We start from the raw sequence: 18,468 nt of genomic DNA on the forward strand, positions 1-18,468 counted from the left end.
CTCTGCTAAACACACGCACACACAACCCCATACACACACTCCCTGTGTCTCTACTGTAATGTGGAAACAATGCTTTTCTATTGCTCCACTAAAGTATATGAATTACATTTACATTTGAGTCATTTAGCAGACGCTSTTATTCAGAGCAACAGTGCATTCATCTTAGAGGCAATCATCAGTTGTACATCCATTTTTAGACTTATAAATGAAGAATATGTACCCATTGATTCTTGAGGAATATAACTCATGACTTAGTTAAACTGTCGTACCACATTAGAACAGAAAATATATGCTTGTTTTACTCCAATGTTGGTTAACAAAGTAAAAGTAAACAAACACTGTATAGTCTAAAAAATATGGTTAAAACTACAGTGCCTTCGGGAAAGTATTCAGACCTTTTGACTTATTCCACATTTTGGCGAAGGAGAGAGAGTGATCTGAATCTATTGTGCATAAAACATGAAAAAGTGTTATGTCAGAATGTAATATAATAGAAAACCTTTTATTGTCCACACCAGGGACGTCACTAGAGATTCGTGGATGGGGGGGCTACACCTCTTCTTGGGGGGTCTGGCATACTCCCTGTCCGTTTATTGTTAGCTAGCGGTCTCAAGCCACAGAAGTAGCTAACATTAACTTAAACGTTAGCTACAAGTAGTTCTAACGGTGCATGTACACTAGATAGTGGTAAATTGCCGCGTGTCGCTCAGGTCGCCCATTGTAACTCGGTTGTGGGCGTGCTGGCAGCATAKAACAGCTTTTTGAGTGTGCGTCAAGAATTCAGCATAGCAAGTTTGTATGAACGTCTGGTTATTAAATGGGTACATAGTAGAATAGTAATATCCTCTAAAACGCTCTAGTGACAAACAAACTTTGCTGCCCTGTTTCCAATTATCTACATGGCTGGGAGAACCTATTCAAGTAAGTAAATACATTTAAAAAAAACAAYAAAAAAACGACGTATTATTAGCTAACTAGCTACAGGGCAGGCTAACTCAAATGAGCTGCTAAATGAACTAGCTAGTTGGCTAGCTAGCTATCTAGCCAACTTCACATACTATATAGATAGCTAGCCAAGTTAATTAAATATCACCAGCTACCTAACCTCATATTAGCTCGGTATCTTGATGAAAAACTAACTCCAAATGCATTTGTAGGTAACGTTAGCTATCTAACAGCCATGGAGGGTGAAAGGATAGCAGCCCCAACTGTCAAAGTGAGAGAGTAGGCTTTTCTGGATAGGGCAGGTACTTTTGTGTAGTTCCTGTCCCTAGAAGTGAGGAYGGAGATAATAGKAACATAATATTCAGTACGGTATAATTTTACTATAATGAAGTCTGTTTCTTGTGAGGTTTTCTGTCCTCAGATAAAGAGAGCTATGAAAGCCTGTCTACATATGAAGAGCAGTGGTTCTCAGTCCTGGGGTCTCAAAAGGGGTACACATTTTTGTTTTAACACTGCACAGTTGATCAACTCATCAAGCTTCGAGTGGTATTTCTTTATTCATTCTTTGATATGATCCTGTTATTGTCACATGCTATATATGCACGTGTGTGCCCATTCATCTTGATATCCAATGTTTTCATGAGTTGTTATAAGGGATATTATATTTTAGTAATCCACAATGACCCGGTGATGTAAAAGTCTAATAATTACATTGTCTTCCATATTACTACAGATACCTTGTAACTGGAGATTCCTTCAAAACGATTGCCTACAGTTAACGTGCAGGGGCACTGCAAGCTTGGGTGACCAGGGCCATCTGGGACTGCCTCCTGGGGGAATTCATGTGTGAAGGCTACCTGTGTCCTGCATAACTTAATGAGGATGGACACGAGGACCAGGAGGGGATCTGCAGCTCGCCGCCGTGTGCCAGAGTAGAAGTCTGCTGCTCTGCGGGATGTTTCAAGGATGGGGTCCAACAACGCAGCAAGAGAGGAAATCTATGTGCGGGAGATCTTCACCTCCTACTTATTTGAAGAGGATGCTGTTCCCTGGCAACACCATAGACTACACTATGCACAACAAAGCCTCTTTTAAGAGCCATTCACATTGCAATAAGAGTATTCTTCCATTTACATAGTGATGTCAACAGCAGTTATTCAATTCCCAGTTTCTCTCCCTTTGATTTCAACTTCTCAGATGAGGGTGCTGTTTAGCTAAGGGTGTGATGTCTGTACAAAAACAAAACAGGCTATTTTAAATCACCCATATTGAATTTTCTTTGGTACAATTAGACACCCTAAAACCCACACACTCATGTATCAATCTGATTGATGGATGGTGTTGTGCAGTAAGCAGGCTCAGGTGTATAACTGTGGCTCCTTCCACCTTCAAAGAATAGGCAAGAGGGCCAACCATGGAGAATAGTAAGACACYTCATTATTTCTATAACTACGCTATATTGTTTGTCCTCGTGTGTCCGTTCACGTTCAAGTCTCTCTCCTTCACTTCATCCCTTTCTCCTCTTCTGCCTAAATCCTCTAGGTTATATCAGCTGTGTCGGTGAACCMCTCCTGCATCTGAACTGGCTACAGAGGGCACAGCATGATCAGAGGTGAGCGGTCACTTGGTCAGGTCAACAGGAAGTATTATTAAAGAGATGCTTTACATTGAAATAGAGATAGAGATGTCCCAGAGTTAATGATCCAAGGTCAGTTTTGCATTTCACTTCCTGATTGATGACTAACAACGTTAGAATAAAAATAAGGCTTAAACATGCTCTCTCTCCACCTGTCTCTCGTTTGCAGATATGTTTTGATGTGAGAGAGGATGCCAACCCCCAGTCCTATCATCGCCACCTCACCCGCTTTTAAGATAACCTTTGGGCTGTCGAGAGATACTTATGTAATTGTGATGAACTGAGAATATTTAGGTAGCACTGTGATKAATTAATCATATGATGCCTTYCCTGCTCCTATGTTTTACCTCTTTCCCTTTTACACCTCTCCCGCCACCTCTTTCTTCAYAATACACAACAGATGTGCATTGAAGTACAGATTGAACTTGTATTTATAATATTACCATTATAATATTTATAATGCATGTATTTATAACACTTGGATAATGAGATTTTCAATAAAGCATTTTACATTCTCTACTGGTTGAAATTAAGTCTTATTTGATGAAATACTCCACCTGTCCTGTGTTTATTAGATCAATGCAGATGAAGGGCATTAGGTATTGAGATGAACYGGTTTTAGAGTATTTACATGATGCATAGGAAGTGTAGTGTACTGTTTTTCCTGTATATATGAATTACAAATCAGCCTTTAACTATTTAAATCCCGTTTCTAGTCTATTAGTTTCAATGTGTAACCATAACCTTGGTCCCAGGACCAAGATTGGTAAACCCTGTTGAAGTGTATAATTGTAATACATACACGCAGACACAGAGTCATTCAAAGACTGGAATTTGATACTCTTGTTATTGAATATGACTGAAAAATAATCTCAAAGACATTCATACCTGAACTGCACCTTTATTTGCCAAGGTAGAGTACATGATCAGGGAATATATTAAATGTACAGGCTACAATGTGGGGATCTCATGCATGGTAATAACTACATGTATATACAACTTGCATCCTTGGCACAAAGTTATATTCTAGTCAGTCCATAGGTTTCATTAATGTCATTCAGACTGTTTTGAAGTTGATACAASTGATTATGATAGCTGAGGTTCATAGCTAGGTTCTGAACWAATAWRTATACCAAACGTCAGGGTCAATACACAGATCGGCTAGATAGCTAGCTACACATCCATAGGCATACAGGTATTTTGTTCCTTCACTGCACACTAAGCAAGAACATAGCTAGCTATGTTATTAAATCTATCTGCATGGCATGCTTACAAAATTGTACATTCAATTTGCAGTAAATACTTCAGCTAGCTAGATTCTATACATCCACTGTTTCACAAGACGACAGCCTGGTTTGCTGGTTGTTTCAGGAGTCCCTAAAACATTAAACAACCAGAATTACAATGTCATACTCAAGTCACAACACCCATACATCTAGCCAACTAGCTGGCTAAYGTTAGCTTGCTAAATCGCGATTTTCGTAAATGAACTTWATAATAAAAAACATATGCATAATCGTTTGTCTCTACATTAACTAACATATTCCTGTCAACTGTACATGTTTTTGCATGATTCGTTATGACGTTATAATCACTTACATGTGCTTCCATCCTAGTATTTTTGTCCGCCGTCTTTGCTGAAGAAATAATAACATTCACTAGTGCGTGCAGCAGCCTCCGCAGCAGCAGCAGCAGCAGCCTCAGGTCCCCAGGTCCTAGTGCCCGCCCTTTAAGATGCGATGGAACGGTTGACGAAAAAAAAAAGAAATCATTGATAAAATATATTGATTTATTTAGGGAGGGCTAATTCATATAGGCCTAGCGACGTCCCTGGTCCACACAATGTGGAAAAGTCCCCCTGGCATCACAGTAATATGATAAACATCACAGAAAAACATTACATGACATCAGAACATCTTCATCATCAAGATCACCTCAAAGACAAAAATGGGTCACCTTACAAGTAAAAAAWAAAATTGTTGTTACCTTTTCAAAAAGGATTCTTAGAGGCATGATAAGTAAATGGGTATGGAATACTGACCAGTGGCGCACATTGTGAATATTTACCCACTGATTGCACCATTCGTTATTGGGGTTTGCAGAAAAAAATCTGGAGACATTTTCAGTGGAAAACATCAGTGTGTTCCGTATTTACTTGCAAGTGGTAACGGGTCTTTCAGAGAAATTCCACCCATGCAAACAATAATGTTTTCCATACATGTTGTTTCTCTCTGCTGCTGTTTTTGTGTCCAAGGCTGTTTAGAGGCGGTTGGAGATCTGGGGGCGGTCTCTGGGGTATACAATTATTTTAAAAGGTTTGGTGGCGACTGCGCACAGATACAGTTTCACACCATGAAGTGCTCCACATCTTTGCCAAGCCAACACATCTGTCGGTCTGTGCGCAAGAGCGAGTTTGTGTAGACGATGGACTAAGAAATGTCTTAAATTTAAAACAAACTCACAGGTTCTCAATGCAGCCAGGTGGCAGCGGGTGATCGGATTTGTTCAGGACAGTCATCCACTTCTCCGGAGACGCATTCTTCCCTTCAGAGAGCTCACTCAACCTCATGGAAGAAAATGTGAACATAGGCTTCGACCCCACCGGCAAGCCGAGGATGATGGGGGAGGAACCTGGGAACGACACCGGCACTCTTGGGAACTCCAGCGACCCGTTTGGCCGGAACGAGGAGGTTGCCAAGATCGAGATCACGGTGCTTAGCGTGACATTCGTCGTGGCTGTGGTGGGGAACCTGAGCGTGCTGCTGGCCATGTACATGAGCCGACGGAAGCCCTTGCGCATGCACCTGTTCATGAAACACCTGAGCCTCGCGGACTTGGCTGTGGCCTTTTTCCAGGTGCTGCCGCAGCTCTGTTGGGAGATCACCTTCCGCTTCTACGGGCCTGACTTCCTGTGTCGTATCGTCAAGCACCTGCAAGTGCTAGGGATGTTCGCGTCCACCTACATGATGGTGATGATGACGCTGGACCGCTACATCGCCATCTGTCACCCKATGCAGAACATTCACCAGCCCACGCAGCGCGCCTATATGATGATCGGGGCCACCTGGGTGTGTAGTCTTGCCCTGAGCATGCCCCAGTATTTTATCTTCTCACTGAGCGAGGTCCACCCGGGCTCGGCCGTGTATGACTGCTGGGGACATTTCATCCAGCCGTGGGGTGTGCGCGCCTACATCACCTGGATCACCGTGGGCATCTTCCTCGTGCCCGTGGCCGTGCTCATGCTCTGCTACGGCTTCATCTGCCGATCCATCTGGCTGAACATAAAGTACAAGACCCAGAAGAGCGCGATTGCGATGGCACTTGTGACCAAGAATAGGCTGATCGGGAAGAGTTCAGTCAGCAGCATCACCACCATCTCGCGCGCCAAGCTGCGCACAGTGAAGATTACTTTCGTGATCGTGCTGGCGTACGTGGTKTGCTGGGCTCCGTTTTTCACCGTACAGATGTGGTCGGTGTGGGATGAGAGCTTCTCGTGGGATGGTACGTGTTGTATTTGGGCTCTGAGCCGTGAGTTAGTGGCAGCGCGCGCTGGTGCCATGTCTCCGTTCATTGTGTTTTTAAACATTCCATTATAGCTTAGGCCTACTTACTCAATAATACGTTGGTAATAGTGCACAGCTTAAGCACATATTTCATGCATTACCCCAGGAGCTTCCCTAAAATCTGCTTCACTGCTCTCCAAATTTAGATAGCTTTTACGCAACAGTTTACCACGGATATAGTGAGACAAAAACTGTATRACTCCTTCTCAGATACATRGACCAAACTGAAACAAATAGACTATACAGACAGTCAAGACGTATTACTTAAGCTATAGACTGTGCAAACTGGAGTCCTGGGGTACATTATTGTGACMGCAATGGAATAACCGCGCACAAAAACATCTTACTGGAAGTAATTTGATGATCAGTTCTGTGCATGTAAGTTAACTCATAATTCATCGCCTTGATGAGGTCTGAATGTAGCTGATGTTATTCCTTCTGCTGTGGCTTGAATTATCGGACAGTGCGAAAGTATAGAAAAACARCAGAAACACCTAAAGAAGGGCATACATAAGTGTTAAACACGTGCCATTTAACGCAACCGTTGTACAGGCATGAAAGACAGTTGTGAAAACGACCATCGGTCTTAGTGCATTCATCAATCATCAGTTGTACATCCATTTTTAGACTTATAAGTGAAGATTACGTACCCACTGATTCTTGAAGAATATAACTCATAAATGCCTTATGAGCTTCGTTAAACTGTCGTACCACATTAGAACCGAAAACAWATGCTTGTTTTATGCCAATGTTGGTGAACAAAGTAAATGTAAACAAACACTGTATAGTCTAAAAAATATGGTTAAAACTACAGTGCCTTCGGAAAGTATTCAGACCCCTTGACTTATTCCAGGAGAGATGGATGCACTGACTCTGATCTCTCYTGGAGATCTCCAAACGTTAATTAAATATTTTGCTGGCGAGTCAGTGACCCTTCAGACCCAGTGGCTTGCCGAGACTCCCTCGATAATACGCATAAATAGTGTGTGCCACTGCTAGTAGATAAACAGAACAAGCTTGAATGTTTTTTCCTTCACTGACTGGCCGACACCCCCTCTCCCCCGTTTCTCTCTCCAGACTCCGAGAACACCGCAGTCACCATCTCGGCTCTGCTGGCCAGTCTGAATAGCTGCTGTAACCCGTGGATCTACATGATCTTCAGCGGCCACCTCCTCTCTGACATGGTCCACTGTCTGCCGTGCTGCCGGAGGCTGTTCCACATGTTCGGCCATCAGGACTCGAACAGCAGCATCCGCCGCACCACACTCCTGACCCGGGTACCACCCCCGGCCCTACCCCGGCGGAGCTCAGAGAAAAGCTCYTGCAAAGATTGTATTCACCACTCCCACAGGAACTGTCAATCAATCCCAGTGGAGTCTTGACCGCACGCACACACTAAACACTGTCCATATGGTTCAGTTTATGCGCCACAGCGACGACGGCTGTCRTACGTTAAGGGAGAGGCTTAATGGAAACAATGTGAACAGAGTCAGTGCATCCATCTGTCCTGTAGATTGTGTTTCTGCTCAGAGAGGTATTCAACACTCATCAATCCGTCAGTGGAAATGTGGCAGGCTATAACTAGGATATCCTGTCTCTTCTTGCTAAATGTGAACTGACACAGYCAGGAGGCATCTAAAACCCAGACACTACTAATATGTATGCTCTTACAGGCTCTTATGGGCCCAGACTCATGCAGCGATCAGAATCGTTGCCATTAACCAGTCATTCCAAATGAACCGAGAGGTCAGGTCTGTCAGTATGTGTTGTTCAGTAACTCATCATATGCCTAATATATGGTAATTGCAATTTTTAAATGACAGGTTGACTGTGACTTGATGATTGTRTGGTTATGTTTACGTTTACAGTACATTGTCCCATTAAAAATGGTTATAAACTGTTTTTAAAAGGTTTARTAAAAAACAATAATATACTGGAACACACCACTCTTCTCTCCCTTCATCACTCTCCCCCAATGGACCACTCTCTACCCCTCTCCCCATCAAGCCCTTCACTCCATCTTTGTGAAGTATGTTGTTGTTTCCTTCATTGACTCTCCATCATCCCTTAGGGTTTCCAGTCTGTGAGARTTGATAAGCTTGAAATTAGTCAGTTCGGTGTTGTGTATTCTGTGGGGAGTGTCGAGGCGGGAGACTGGCACCTTGGTCCCATTCCATTTKAAATACATTCCATTCTAAATACATTTAGATAAAAGCCATGCATCGACGTTTGATGTTATTGTAATCATATGACCATTTTAAAATGTACAGTGTATACTAAATGAAATATCACTATTTCAAATCATCAAATGTTATTTGTCATGTTGTAGTGGTCTGGGTGTAGCTGGTGCAGAGGAGTCAGGCGCAGGACAGCAGAGATGAGTAACACAAGTAACTTTACTGAAATATTCCAATAACATGCGTAATACCGCCACAATAACGGACGAACATACATAAAAAACAACACGCACAAAACAATGGGGAAAACAGAGGGTTAAATAATGAACATTTAATTGGGAATTGAAACCAGGTGTGTAAACAAAGACAAACAAATGGAAAATTAAAGTAGATCAGCCGAACGCCGCCCGAACAAGGAGAGGACCGACTTCGGCGGAAGTCGTGTCACATATGCGCCGAATACAACAGGTGCAGACCTTACAGTGAAATGCTAACTTACAAGCCCTTAATCAACAATGCAGTTTTAAGAAAAAAAAGTGTTAAATAAAACATTTAAATAATTTAACAGCAGCAGTAAAATAACATTTACATTTACATTTAAGTCATTTAGCAGACGCTCTTATCCAGAGCGACTTAACAAATTGGTGCATTCACTTATGATATCCAGGTGGAAAACCACTTTACAATAGTGCATCTAACTCTTTAAGGGGGGGTTTAGAACAGGATATACTTTATCCTAATCTAGGGTATTCCTCTAAAGAGGTGGGGTTTTCGGTGTCTCCGGAAGGGTGGTGATTGACTCCGCTACCTGGCGTCGTGAGGGAGTTTGTTCTACCATTGGCGTGCCAGAGCAGGAACAGTTTTTGACTGGGCTGAGCGGGAACTGTCTTCCTCAGAGGTAGGAGGCTGAGCAGGCCAGAGGTGGATGAACGCAGTGCCGCTTTGTTTGGGTGTAGGGCCTGATCAGAGCCTGAAGGTACGGAGGTGCCGTTCCCCTCACAGCTCCGTAGGCAGCACCATGGTCTTGTAGCGGATGCGAGCTTCAACTTGGAAGCCAGTGAGAGAAGCGGAGGAGCGGGGTGACGTGAGAGAATTGGGAAAGTTGAACACCAGACGGGCTGCGGCGTTCTGGATGAGTTTAGGGGTTTTAATGCACAGGCAGGGAGCCCAGCCAACGCGAGTTGCATAATCCAGACGGGAGATGAACAAGTGCTGATTAGGACCTGCTGCCGCTTCCTGCGTGGGCAGGGTCCGTACTCTGCGAATGTGTATGAAGCAATGACCTACGGAACGGGTCACGCCTTGATGTTAGTTGAGAACGACATGGCGTGTTGTCCAGGATCACGCCAAGGTTTTTAGCACTCTGGGAGGAGGACACAATGGAGTTGTCAACCGTGATGGCAGAGATCAATGGACGGGGCATCCTTCCCCCGGGAGGAAGAGCACTCCGTCTTGCGAGGTTCAGCTTAGGTGGGATCCGTCCATCACACACTGATATGTTGCCGACATGCAGAGATGCGATCACACACTGGGGTTCAGAGGGGGAAAGGAGAAAGATTAAGTTGTGTGCTCGTCTGCCATAAGCCAATGACTAGGAGAGAACCATGTGAGGATATGACAGAGCAAGTGACATTGGTGTATAGCGAGAATAGGCAGAGGGCCTAGAAACAGAGCCCTGGGACACCAGTGGTGAGCAGCCACGTGGTGCGGAACAGATTCTCGCAACGCACTGGTAGGAGCGACCTTCAGGTACGGACGCAATCCAAGCGTGGCGCGCCGGAGATTGCCCAGCTCGGAGAGGGTGGAGAAAGGAGGACTGCAAGTTCACAGTATCAACAGGCAAGCCGATAAGTCTCGAAAGGATGAAGAGCAGAGGAGAGAGAGTTAGCTTTAGCAGTGCGGAGCGCCTCCGTGACACAGAGAAGATATATAATATAATAATAATAATAATATATAATAACAGTAGCGAGGCTATATACAGGGGTACCGGTACAGAGTCAATGTGTGTGGGCACAGGTTAGTCGAGGTAATTGAGGTAATATGAACTTGTAGGTACACTTAAAGTGAGTATGCATGGATAATAAACAGAGAGTTGCAGCAGTGTAAAAGAGGGGTGTGGGGACATTGCAAATAGTCTGGGTAGCCATTTGATTAGCTGTTCAGGCGTGTTATGGCTTGGGGGTAGAAGCTGTTAAGAAGCCTTTTGGACCTAGACTTGGTGCTTTAGTACAGCTTGCCGTGCGGTAGCAGAGAGAACAGTCTATGACTAGGTTGGATAAATATACTGGGGAAAATAAGCGCACCTGGTGGGAGTGGAGACAATCACAGAGACAGGTGAAACAGATCAGGGCGTGACACCGTAGTGCCTTGTGGTCGGAGGCCGAGCAGTTGCCATACCAGGCAGTGATGCAACCAGGCAGGATGCTCTCGATGGTGCAGCTGTAGAACGTTTTGAGTGTCTTTTCAGTCTCCTGAGGTGGAATAGGCTTTGTTGTGCCCTCTTCATGACTGTCTTGGTGTGTTTGGACCATGTTAGTTTGTTGGTGATGTGGACACCAAGGAACTTGAAGCTCTCAACCTGCTCCATTACAGCCCCTTCGATGAGAATGGGGGCGTGCTTGGTCCTCCTTTTCCTGTAGTCCACAATCATCTCCGTTGTCTTGATCACGTTGAGGGATAAGTTGTTATCCTCGCACCACACGGTCAGGTCTCTGACCTCCTCCCTATAGGCTGTCTCATCGTTGTCTGTGATCAGGCCTAACACTGTTGTGTCGTCGGAAAACTTAATGATGGTGTTGGAGTCGTGCCTGGCCATGAAGTCATGAGTGAACAGGGAGTACAGGAGGGGACTGAGCACGCACACCTGAGGGGCCCCCGTGAAAATCAGTGTGGCAGATGTGTTGTTACCTACCCTTACCACCTGGGGGTGGCCCATCAGGAAGTCAGGGATCCAGTTGCAGAGGGAGGTGTTTAGTCCCAGGACCCTTAGCTTAGTGATGAGCCTTGAGGGCACTATGGTGTTGAATGCTGCGCTGTAGTCAATAAATAGCATTCCCACACAGGTGTTCCTTTTGTCCAGGTGGGAAAGGGCAGTGTGGAGTGCAATATAAATTGCATCATCTGTGGATCTGTTGGGGTGGTATGCAAATTGGAGTGGGTCTAGGGTTTCTGGGATAATGGTGTTGATGTGAGCCATGACCAGACTTTCAAAGCATTTCATGGCTACAGACGTTAGTGCTACGTGTCGGTAGTCATTTAGGCAGGTTATCTTAGTGTTCTTGGGAACAGGGACTATGGTGGTCTGCTTGAAACATGTTGGTATTACAGACTCAGTCAGGGACAGGTTGAAAATGTCAGTGAAGACACTTGCCAGTTGGTCAGTGCATGCTCGCAGTAGTAGTACAATTCATTCTTAGTCCTGTATTGACGCTTTGCCTGTTTGATTGTTCGTTGGAGGGTATAGCGGGATTTCTTATAAGTTTCTGGGTTAGAGTCCCGCTCCTTGAAAGCGGCAGCTCTACCCTTTAGCTCAGTGCAGATGTTGTTTGTAATCCATGGCTTCTGGTTGGGGTATGTAAATCCGTTTTCACTGTGGGGGACGACGTCATTGATGCACTTATTGATGAAGCCAGTGACTGATCTGCTGTACTCAATGCCATCAGAAGAATCTCTGAACTTTTCCAGTCTGTGCTATCAAAACAGCCCTGTAGCTTAACATCTGCGTCATCTGATCACTGCTTTATTGACCGAGTCACTGGTGCTACCTGCTTTAGTTTTTGCTTGTGAGCAGGAATCAGGAGGATAGAATTATGGTCAGATTTGCCAAATGGAGGCCGAGGGAGGGCTTTGTACACGTTCCTGTGTGTGTAATAAAGATGGTATAGAGTTTTTTTCCTCTGGTTGCACATTTAACATGCTGGTAGAAATGAGGTAAAATGGATTTAAGTTTCCCTGCATTAAAGTCCCCGGCCACTAAGAGCGCTGCCTCTGGATGAGCGTTTTCCTGTTTGCTTATGACCGTATACAGCTCATTGAGTATGTTCTTAGTGCCAGCATCGGTTTGTGGTGGTAAATAGACAGCTACGTACGAATAATATAGATGAAAACTCTCTTGGTAAATAGTGTGGTCTACAGCTTATCATGAGATACTCTACCTCAGGCAAGCAAAACCTTGGGACTTCGTTACTATTAGATTTCGTGCACCAGCTGTTGTTAACAAATAGACACAGACCACCAACTCTTGTCTTACCGGAGGCGGCTGTTCTATCTTGCCGATGCAGCGTAAACCCCGTCAGCTGTGTGTCATTCATGTCTTCGTTCAGCCACTACTCGGTGAAACATAAGATATTACAGTTTTTAATGTATGGTTGTTAGGATATTCGTGATCGTAGTTCGTCTATTTTTTTATCCAATGATTGTACATTGGCTAATAGGAATGATGGTAGAGGCAAATTACCCACACACCGTCGGATCCTTACAAGGCACCCCTACCTAAGTCCCCTATATCTCTGTCTCTTTGTCATGTGAATCACAAGGATTTGGGCCGACCCGTCAGTGAAAAAAATCTTTGTCCAGTACGAGGTGAGTAATCGCTGTCCTGATATTTAGAAGCTCTTTTCGGTCATAAGAGACATTGGCAGAAACATTATGTACAAAATAAGTTACAAATAACGCAACAAAAAAACACACAATAGCACAATTGGTTAGGAGACCATAAAAAGACAGCCATCTTCTCCGGCGCCATTATACATGCCATTATATTTGCCATCTCAATGTGACCTCTTTCACCTGTACATATTATGTCTGAGATTGTAGGACATATGCTGTAAAGATATGGAATATATAATGCGATCTGGCACGAGACTATATGTTTTCATATGTCACAAGAGCTCCACACCTAAACCTAGGCTTATACCAGTTATTCTAAACATGTACTTACAGAGAGTTTCCTTTAATAACGGATGTTTATATTAGACTTAGTTTACATATCAAGTACATATTCAACAGAGAGGGAGAGGCAGAGAGAGAGATTGTGTGTCTGCTTGTGTGACATTAAGAGCAGGTACAATCCATACACAGCCATGTTACAGTACCATTTTGACTATGTATTGATATCACATACAGTGCACTCTGCTTATAGTGAATGCAGTTTTAGTGATAGTGATCAAGTTGTCCTGCTCTGATGTAAATCCCTATAATGAGAGTGGACTGTACTCTGTACCCTTCTCTCTTGCGGTATGGAAGACAGGTCAGCTGGGGCTCAGCGGGCACCACTAAACCTCACCTAGTCCTCTCCTCATCCCAAGCCACAGCCACATGCAATGTTACAACACGTTACTCCTCTCAGTTAACACTTGGATCACAAGGCTCCCCCACAGGATCCCTCTGTCACAGTGTCATAAGAACGGGACCAAGGCGCAGCGCGGTTGTAGTTCCACATATTTATTTCAAAAGTGGAAACTTAAAGCAAAAAAACAAAAGCAAAAAACGAACAACGAAACGTGACTACGTGGTGCACAGGCACAAACACAAAATAATATCCCACAAATGCAAGGTGGGGAAAAGCCTACCTAAATATGATCCCCAATAGAGGCAACGATTACCAGCTGCCTTTAATTGGAAACCACACAACAACAACCTAGAAATCTATAAACTAGATAACCCCCCAGTCACGCTCTGACCTAAACACCATAGAGAACCGAGGGCTCTCTATGGTCAGGGCGTGACACCCTCCCATCTGGATGCAGTATGCCGTCCCTCTCATTTCGGTGAGGAGTGAGGGATTTCTACAAGGTCATCCTGATCTGGCTGAAATGAGAGTTCGGATCAAACCGTAATCACAACCTAGCAATAACTAATAAGAAAAGATAGGCAGGGGAGGCGGGACTAGGGGTATGGGTATATAGCGCAGCCTATCAGTGCTGAGGGTGGAGCTCTAAAAGTTCTAAAAGACCCTAAAGTCATCTACGGTACTCTGAGTGGTTCCCAAGGTGAAGACCACAACACCACTGGTGGAAAAAGTACCCAATTGTCATCCTTGAGAAAAGGCATAGATACATTAATAGAAAGTTACTCATGTAAAAGTGTAAGTCAGCTAGTAAAATATTACTTGAGTATAAGTCTAAAAGTATTTGGTTAAATATACTTAAGTATAAAAGTAAAAGTAAAAATCACTTAAAAGCAGACGACCGTTTTCTTGTTTAATCATTTACGGATAGCCGGGGGCACACTCCAACACTCAGATTATTTACAAAAGATGCATTTGTGCTTAGTGAGTCCGCCAAGCCAGAAGCAGTAGGGAAGACCACGTGTTCTCTTGATAAGTGCGTGAATTTGACTATTTTCCTGTCCTGTAAGTATTTAAAAGTCCTTCTGGTTGTCAGGAAAAATGTATGGAGTAAAAAGTACAATATATTTCTTTAGGAATGTAGTGAAGTAAAGTAAAAGTAGTCAAAAATATAAATACTAAAAGTAAAGAACAGATACCCAAAAACGAACTTAAATAGTACTTTAAAGTATTTTTACTAAGTTATTTTACACCACTGCCACACACACATATTCATCAGTACTCTATAACAGGGGTTCCCAAATTTTTCACTGGGGGGGAACATTCCGTGCGCCGCAAGTCTCTATTTCTATGAGCACAAACACTGTTCATGACACAAAAAGTTCACACCCCTATTGTTGGTTTTAAGGTTTTTGCATGTTTAAGCTTATTTCCTGGCAATTCTAACACATTTTGTCATGGGGTGCAGAGAACATTTTGCAGTTTTAAAGCTAACTTTATTGCAATTCCATACATTTTTGCCATGTCCAATGTGTATTCTTTTGATATTTGAGTGAAATTCAAAATTACAACAAAATCTATGGGCTAAAAAAACTAGCAAAAAAAACATTGCTCAGCAGCGGTTAGATGATCTGCAATTTCTGATATTATAAGTTATGAATGACTGACATGACAGAGGAAACTGATGATGCACTACCAAATGTCGAAATAGCACCTTGTGCATTCTACTGTTACAACTTCCAAGAGTAATTTGAAAGCCGGAATGCCCCCCAATAAGATAATAATACCCCACAAGGGGAGGCTGCCGACCCTCCTGTGGCCCCATTTGCGATCCACTGATCTGATTCAGTCAGAAGGTGTTTGAGGGTGGGGATGTGGTAGGGATGGGGGCAAGGATGTAGAGGGGCCTCTCATTTCCCCTGGGGTAATCGGATTAGTTTGGCTAGTGATTCACTAAGGTCACTGAGTTCTCCCTGTCCTTATGTTGCCCTGTTCCTCAGGTGTGTGTGTGTTGTGTATGTAAGACTGTGCGTGTCTGCCTACTCCCTTCATAGGGTCAAGTTCACATTCCAAAATGTGCTGCTGTGTCTGTGTTTCCTAAAGAAACACAACACACGACCCAGGGCGGCAGGTAGCCTAGCGGTTTAGCGCATTGAGCCAGTAACCAAAAGGTTGCTTTCTGAAGTTCCCGAGTCAACATAGTGAAAAATCTGTCCAGGTGCCCTTGAGGAAGGCACGTAACCTACATTTTCTCCAGGGTTACTGTTGATAATGGCAGACACTGGCCGTGACCCCACTCTCAAGGGTGTCTCGGGGGTTGGGGTATCCAAAAAAAACAATTTCCAATTCACACATGCATATAATACACACGTGTACATGTGTGAAATAGGACAAATATAAGCACCCACCTAAATATTATTATCATTATCAGTAGCCTAGAGGTTAAGAGCGTTGGGCCAGTGACCGAAAGATCACTGGTTCAAATCACAGAGCCGACTAGGTGAAAAATCTGTTGATGTGTCCTTGAGCAAGGCACTTAACCCTAATTGCTCCTATAAGTCGCTCTAGATAAGAACATCTGCTAAATGACTCAAATTTAAAAAAAAAAATAATCAGGATGTGTGGACTGTAGGGTCCAAAAGGAGGAGGGGGTCTGTTCTTTGGTCTTGGGGAACTGCAGGGAGACTCGGGTGTCTCTCAGGGACTGATGTACACAAGCTGAGTGGGGTRAAGAAGAAGGGTATACTGACTTACTACACCACAATGTCACAACACTCCATTGATGATCATCATCATCACTTACATATCAAATTCAGTCCAGCATCTACATATAGGCTATTCCATATCCKTCCCCTGCCGTCTCTGAACTTCAACATGACCCCCTTCACAATATATAGACAACATGCACTGATACAAACTCTAGATCTACGAGACAAGCACTGGCTGACACCAACAGAGCTCTGGGTAATGCAACGCCAGRGATGCCCAGTCAGAAAGGGAAACGCTGGGGGGGTCAAAGGTCAGCACACTGGTACTTTAAAATTACTGGACTCTCTCAGAGAGAAAGGTTGAGCCAGTTATGAGACCACATGTAGAGAGGGAGAAGAAGTGAGAGAGAAGGGAGAGATTGATAGAGATAAGAAGAGAGTGAGTGTAGTGTTCTGCACAGTGAAGGCATAGAATAAGACCTGTGTTAAACCTTGATTGACCACTCAGATGACGTCATTATTATTTTGTATCTCTCGMGCTTGACTTTCACAAAACTTATTGAAATGGTACTCCTGCGTCCCACTTGGTTATTTTGTGTTGTAAAAGTTACTCAACAAACACATTACACACAGAGAGGAGAGAGAGAGAGCTGGCCCAGTCTCTGGGGTCGAGGGTGTACAGGGTCCAGGCGGGCGGACGGTCTCCTGAGAATGGATGCTATGTCCCACTAGGAAGCCGAACAGAACAGGACAGGAAAAGGACATACATTGTTTTGGAGGCAGGAAGTACAGATGGCAGTGGAGATGGAATGGCCCCAAGAATTTAATTGTAAAGACATTAGGGTGGAGTCACATTACGCCTAAGACCAAAATGGCATATATCTAAACTATACATCGCACTCAGTCCGTCTTTTATAGGTCTGTCAATCTCTCTCGCTCTCCCCATACCCCTCTATTTGTCTCTCTGTCTACCCTACTCTCTTTCGCTCACTCTCCCTTTTACTCTCCTCCTCTCTACAGTTTGTAACCATTCCAGTCTGTTTTTTTTTATTTCCCTCAGTTTCTCCTTCCNAACATTCCGTGCGCGCAAGTCATCTATTTCTATGAGCACAAACACTGTTCATGACACAAARAGTTCACACCCCTAYTGTTGGTTTTAAGGTTTTGCATGTTTAAAGCTTATTTCCTGCAATTCTACACATTTTGTCATGGGGTGCAGAGAACATTTGCAGTTTKAAAGCTAAYTTTATTGCAATTCCATACATTTTGCCATGTCCAATGTGTATTCATTTGATATTTGAGTGATTCAAACATTACAACAAAATCTATGGGCTAAAAAACCTAGCAAAAAAAACATTAGCTAAGCAGCGGTTAGATGATCTGCACATTTCTGATTATAAGTTATAAATAGCTCTCTAAGGTATGCAATGACTGACATGACAAGAGGAAAACTGATGATGCACTACCAAATGTCGAAATAGCACCTTGTGCATTCTACTGTTACAACTTCCAAGAGTAATTTGAAAGCCGGAATGACGTGTGATGGGTGGGATGTGGTAGGATGGGGCCAAGGTTGTAGAGGGGGCTCTCATTTCCCCTGGGGTAATCGGATTAGTTTGGCTAGTGATTCACTAAGGTTCACTGAGTTCTCCCTGTCCTTATGTTGCCCTGTTCCTTCAGATGTGTGTGTGTGTGTGTGTAAGACTGTGCGTGTCTGCCTACTCCCTTACTAGGGTCAAGTTCACATTCCCAAAATGTGCTGCTGTGTCTGTGTTTCCTAAAAGAAACACACACACACGACCCAGGGCGGCATGTAGCCTAGCGGTTAGCGCATTGAGCCAGTAACCAAAAGGTTGCTTTCTGAATTCCCGAGTCAACATAGTGAAAAATATTGTCCAGGTGCCCTTGAGCAAGGCACGTAACCCTAATTTCTCCAGGGTTACTGTTGATAATGGCAGACACTGGCCGTGACCCCAGAGGGTGTCTCGGGGGTTGGGGTATCCAAAAAAAACAATTTCCAATTCACACATGCATATAATACACACGTGTACATGTGTGAAATAGGACAAAATATTATTATCATTATCTGTAAGCCTAAGGTTAAGCACGTTGGGCAAGTGACCGAAAGATACACTGGTTCAAATTACAGAGC

At 43.7% G+C, this 18,468-nt stretch overlaps 1 protein-coding gene and 2 long non-coding RNA genes across 5 annotated transcripts; 2 read left to right on the forward strand and 1 right to left on the reverse strand.

Annotated features, from left to right (window-relative positions):
- Nucleotides 1-546: 546 nt before the first annotated feature.
- Nucleotides 547-3,098, forward strand: LOC139022945 (uncharacterized). 3 transcript variants are annotated; one of them, XR_011474015.1, is made up of 4 exons: nucleotides 547-921; nucleotides 1,352-1,436; nucleotides 1,679-2,557; nucleotides 2,751-3,098. It is a non-coding gene; the product is annotated as an uncharacterized lncRNA (long non-coding RNA). The 3 variants fall into 3 exon arrangements; XR_011474016.1 differs by having other exon boundaries at nucleotides 548-1,436; nucleotides 1,679-2,369; nucleotides 2,488-2,557; XR_011474014.1 differs by having other exon boundaries at nucleotides 548-1,436.
- A 368-nt stretch (nucleotides 3,099-3,466) lies between these two features.
- LOC139022946 (uncharacterized) lies at nucleotides 3,467-4,979 on the reverse strand. The gene is made up of 2 exons (XR_011474017.1): nucleotides 4,181-4,979; nucleotides 3,467-3,958 (listed from the first exon to the last, which is right to left on the reverse strand). It is a non-coding gene; the product is annotated as an uncharacterized lncRNA (long non-coding RNA).
- On the forward strand, nucleotides 4,965-8,009 carry LOC111951288 (arg8-vasotocin receptor). Its single transcript, XM_023969345.2, has 2 exons — nucleotides 4,965-6,082; nucleotides 7,222-8,009. The coding sequence occupies exons 1-2, from the start codon at nucleotides 5,149-5,151 to the stop codon at nucleotides 7,524-7,526; spliced, it is 1,239 nt and encodes a 412-aa protein (XP_023825113.1). The 5' UTR covers nucleotides 4,965-5,148; the 3' UTR covers nucleotides 7,527-8,009.
- The last annotated feature ends 10,459 nt before the right edge of the window (nucleotides 8,010-18,468 follow it).

This window comes from Salvelinus sp. IW2-2015, linkage group LG24 (genome assembly GCF_002910315.2).
Source record: "Salvelinus sp. IW2-2015 linkage group LG24, ASM291031v2, whole genome shotgun sequence".
In the NCBI taxonomy this organism is placed as follows: Eukaryota; Metazoa; Chordata; class Actinopteri; order Salmoniformes; family Salmonidae; genus Salvelinus; species Salvelinus sp. IW2-2015.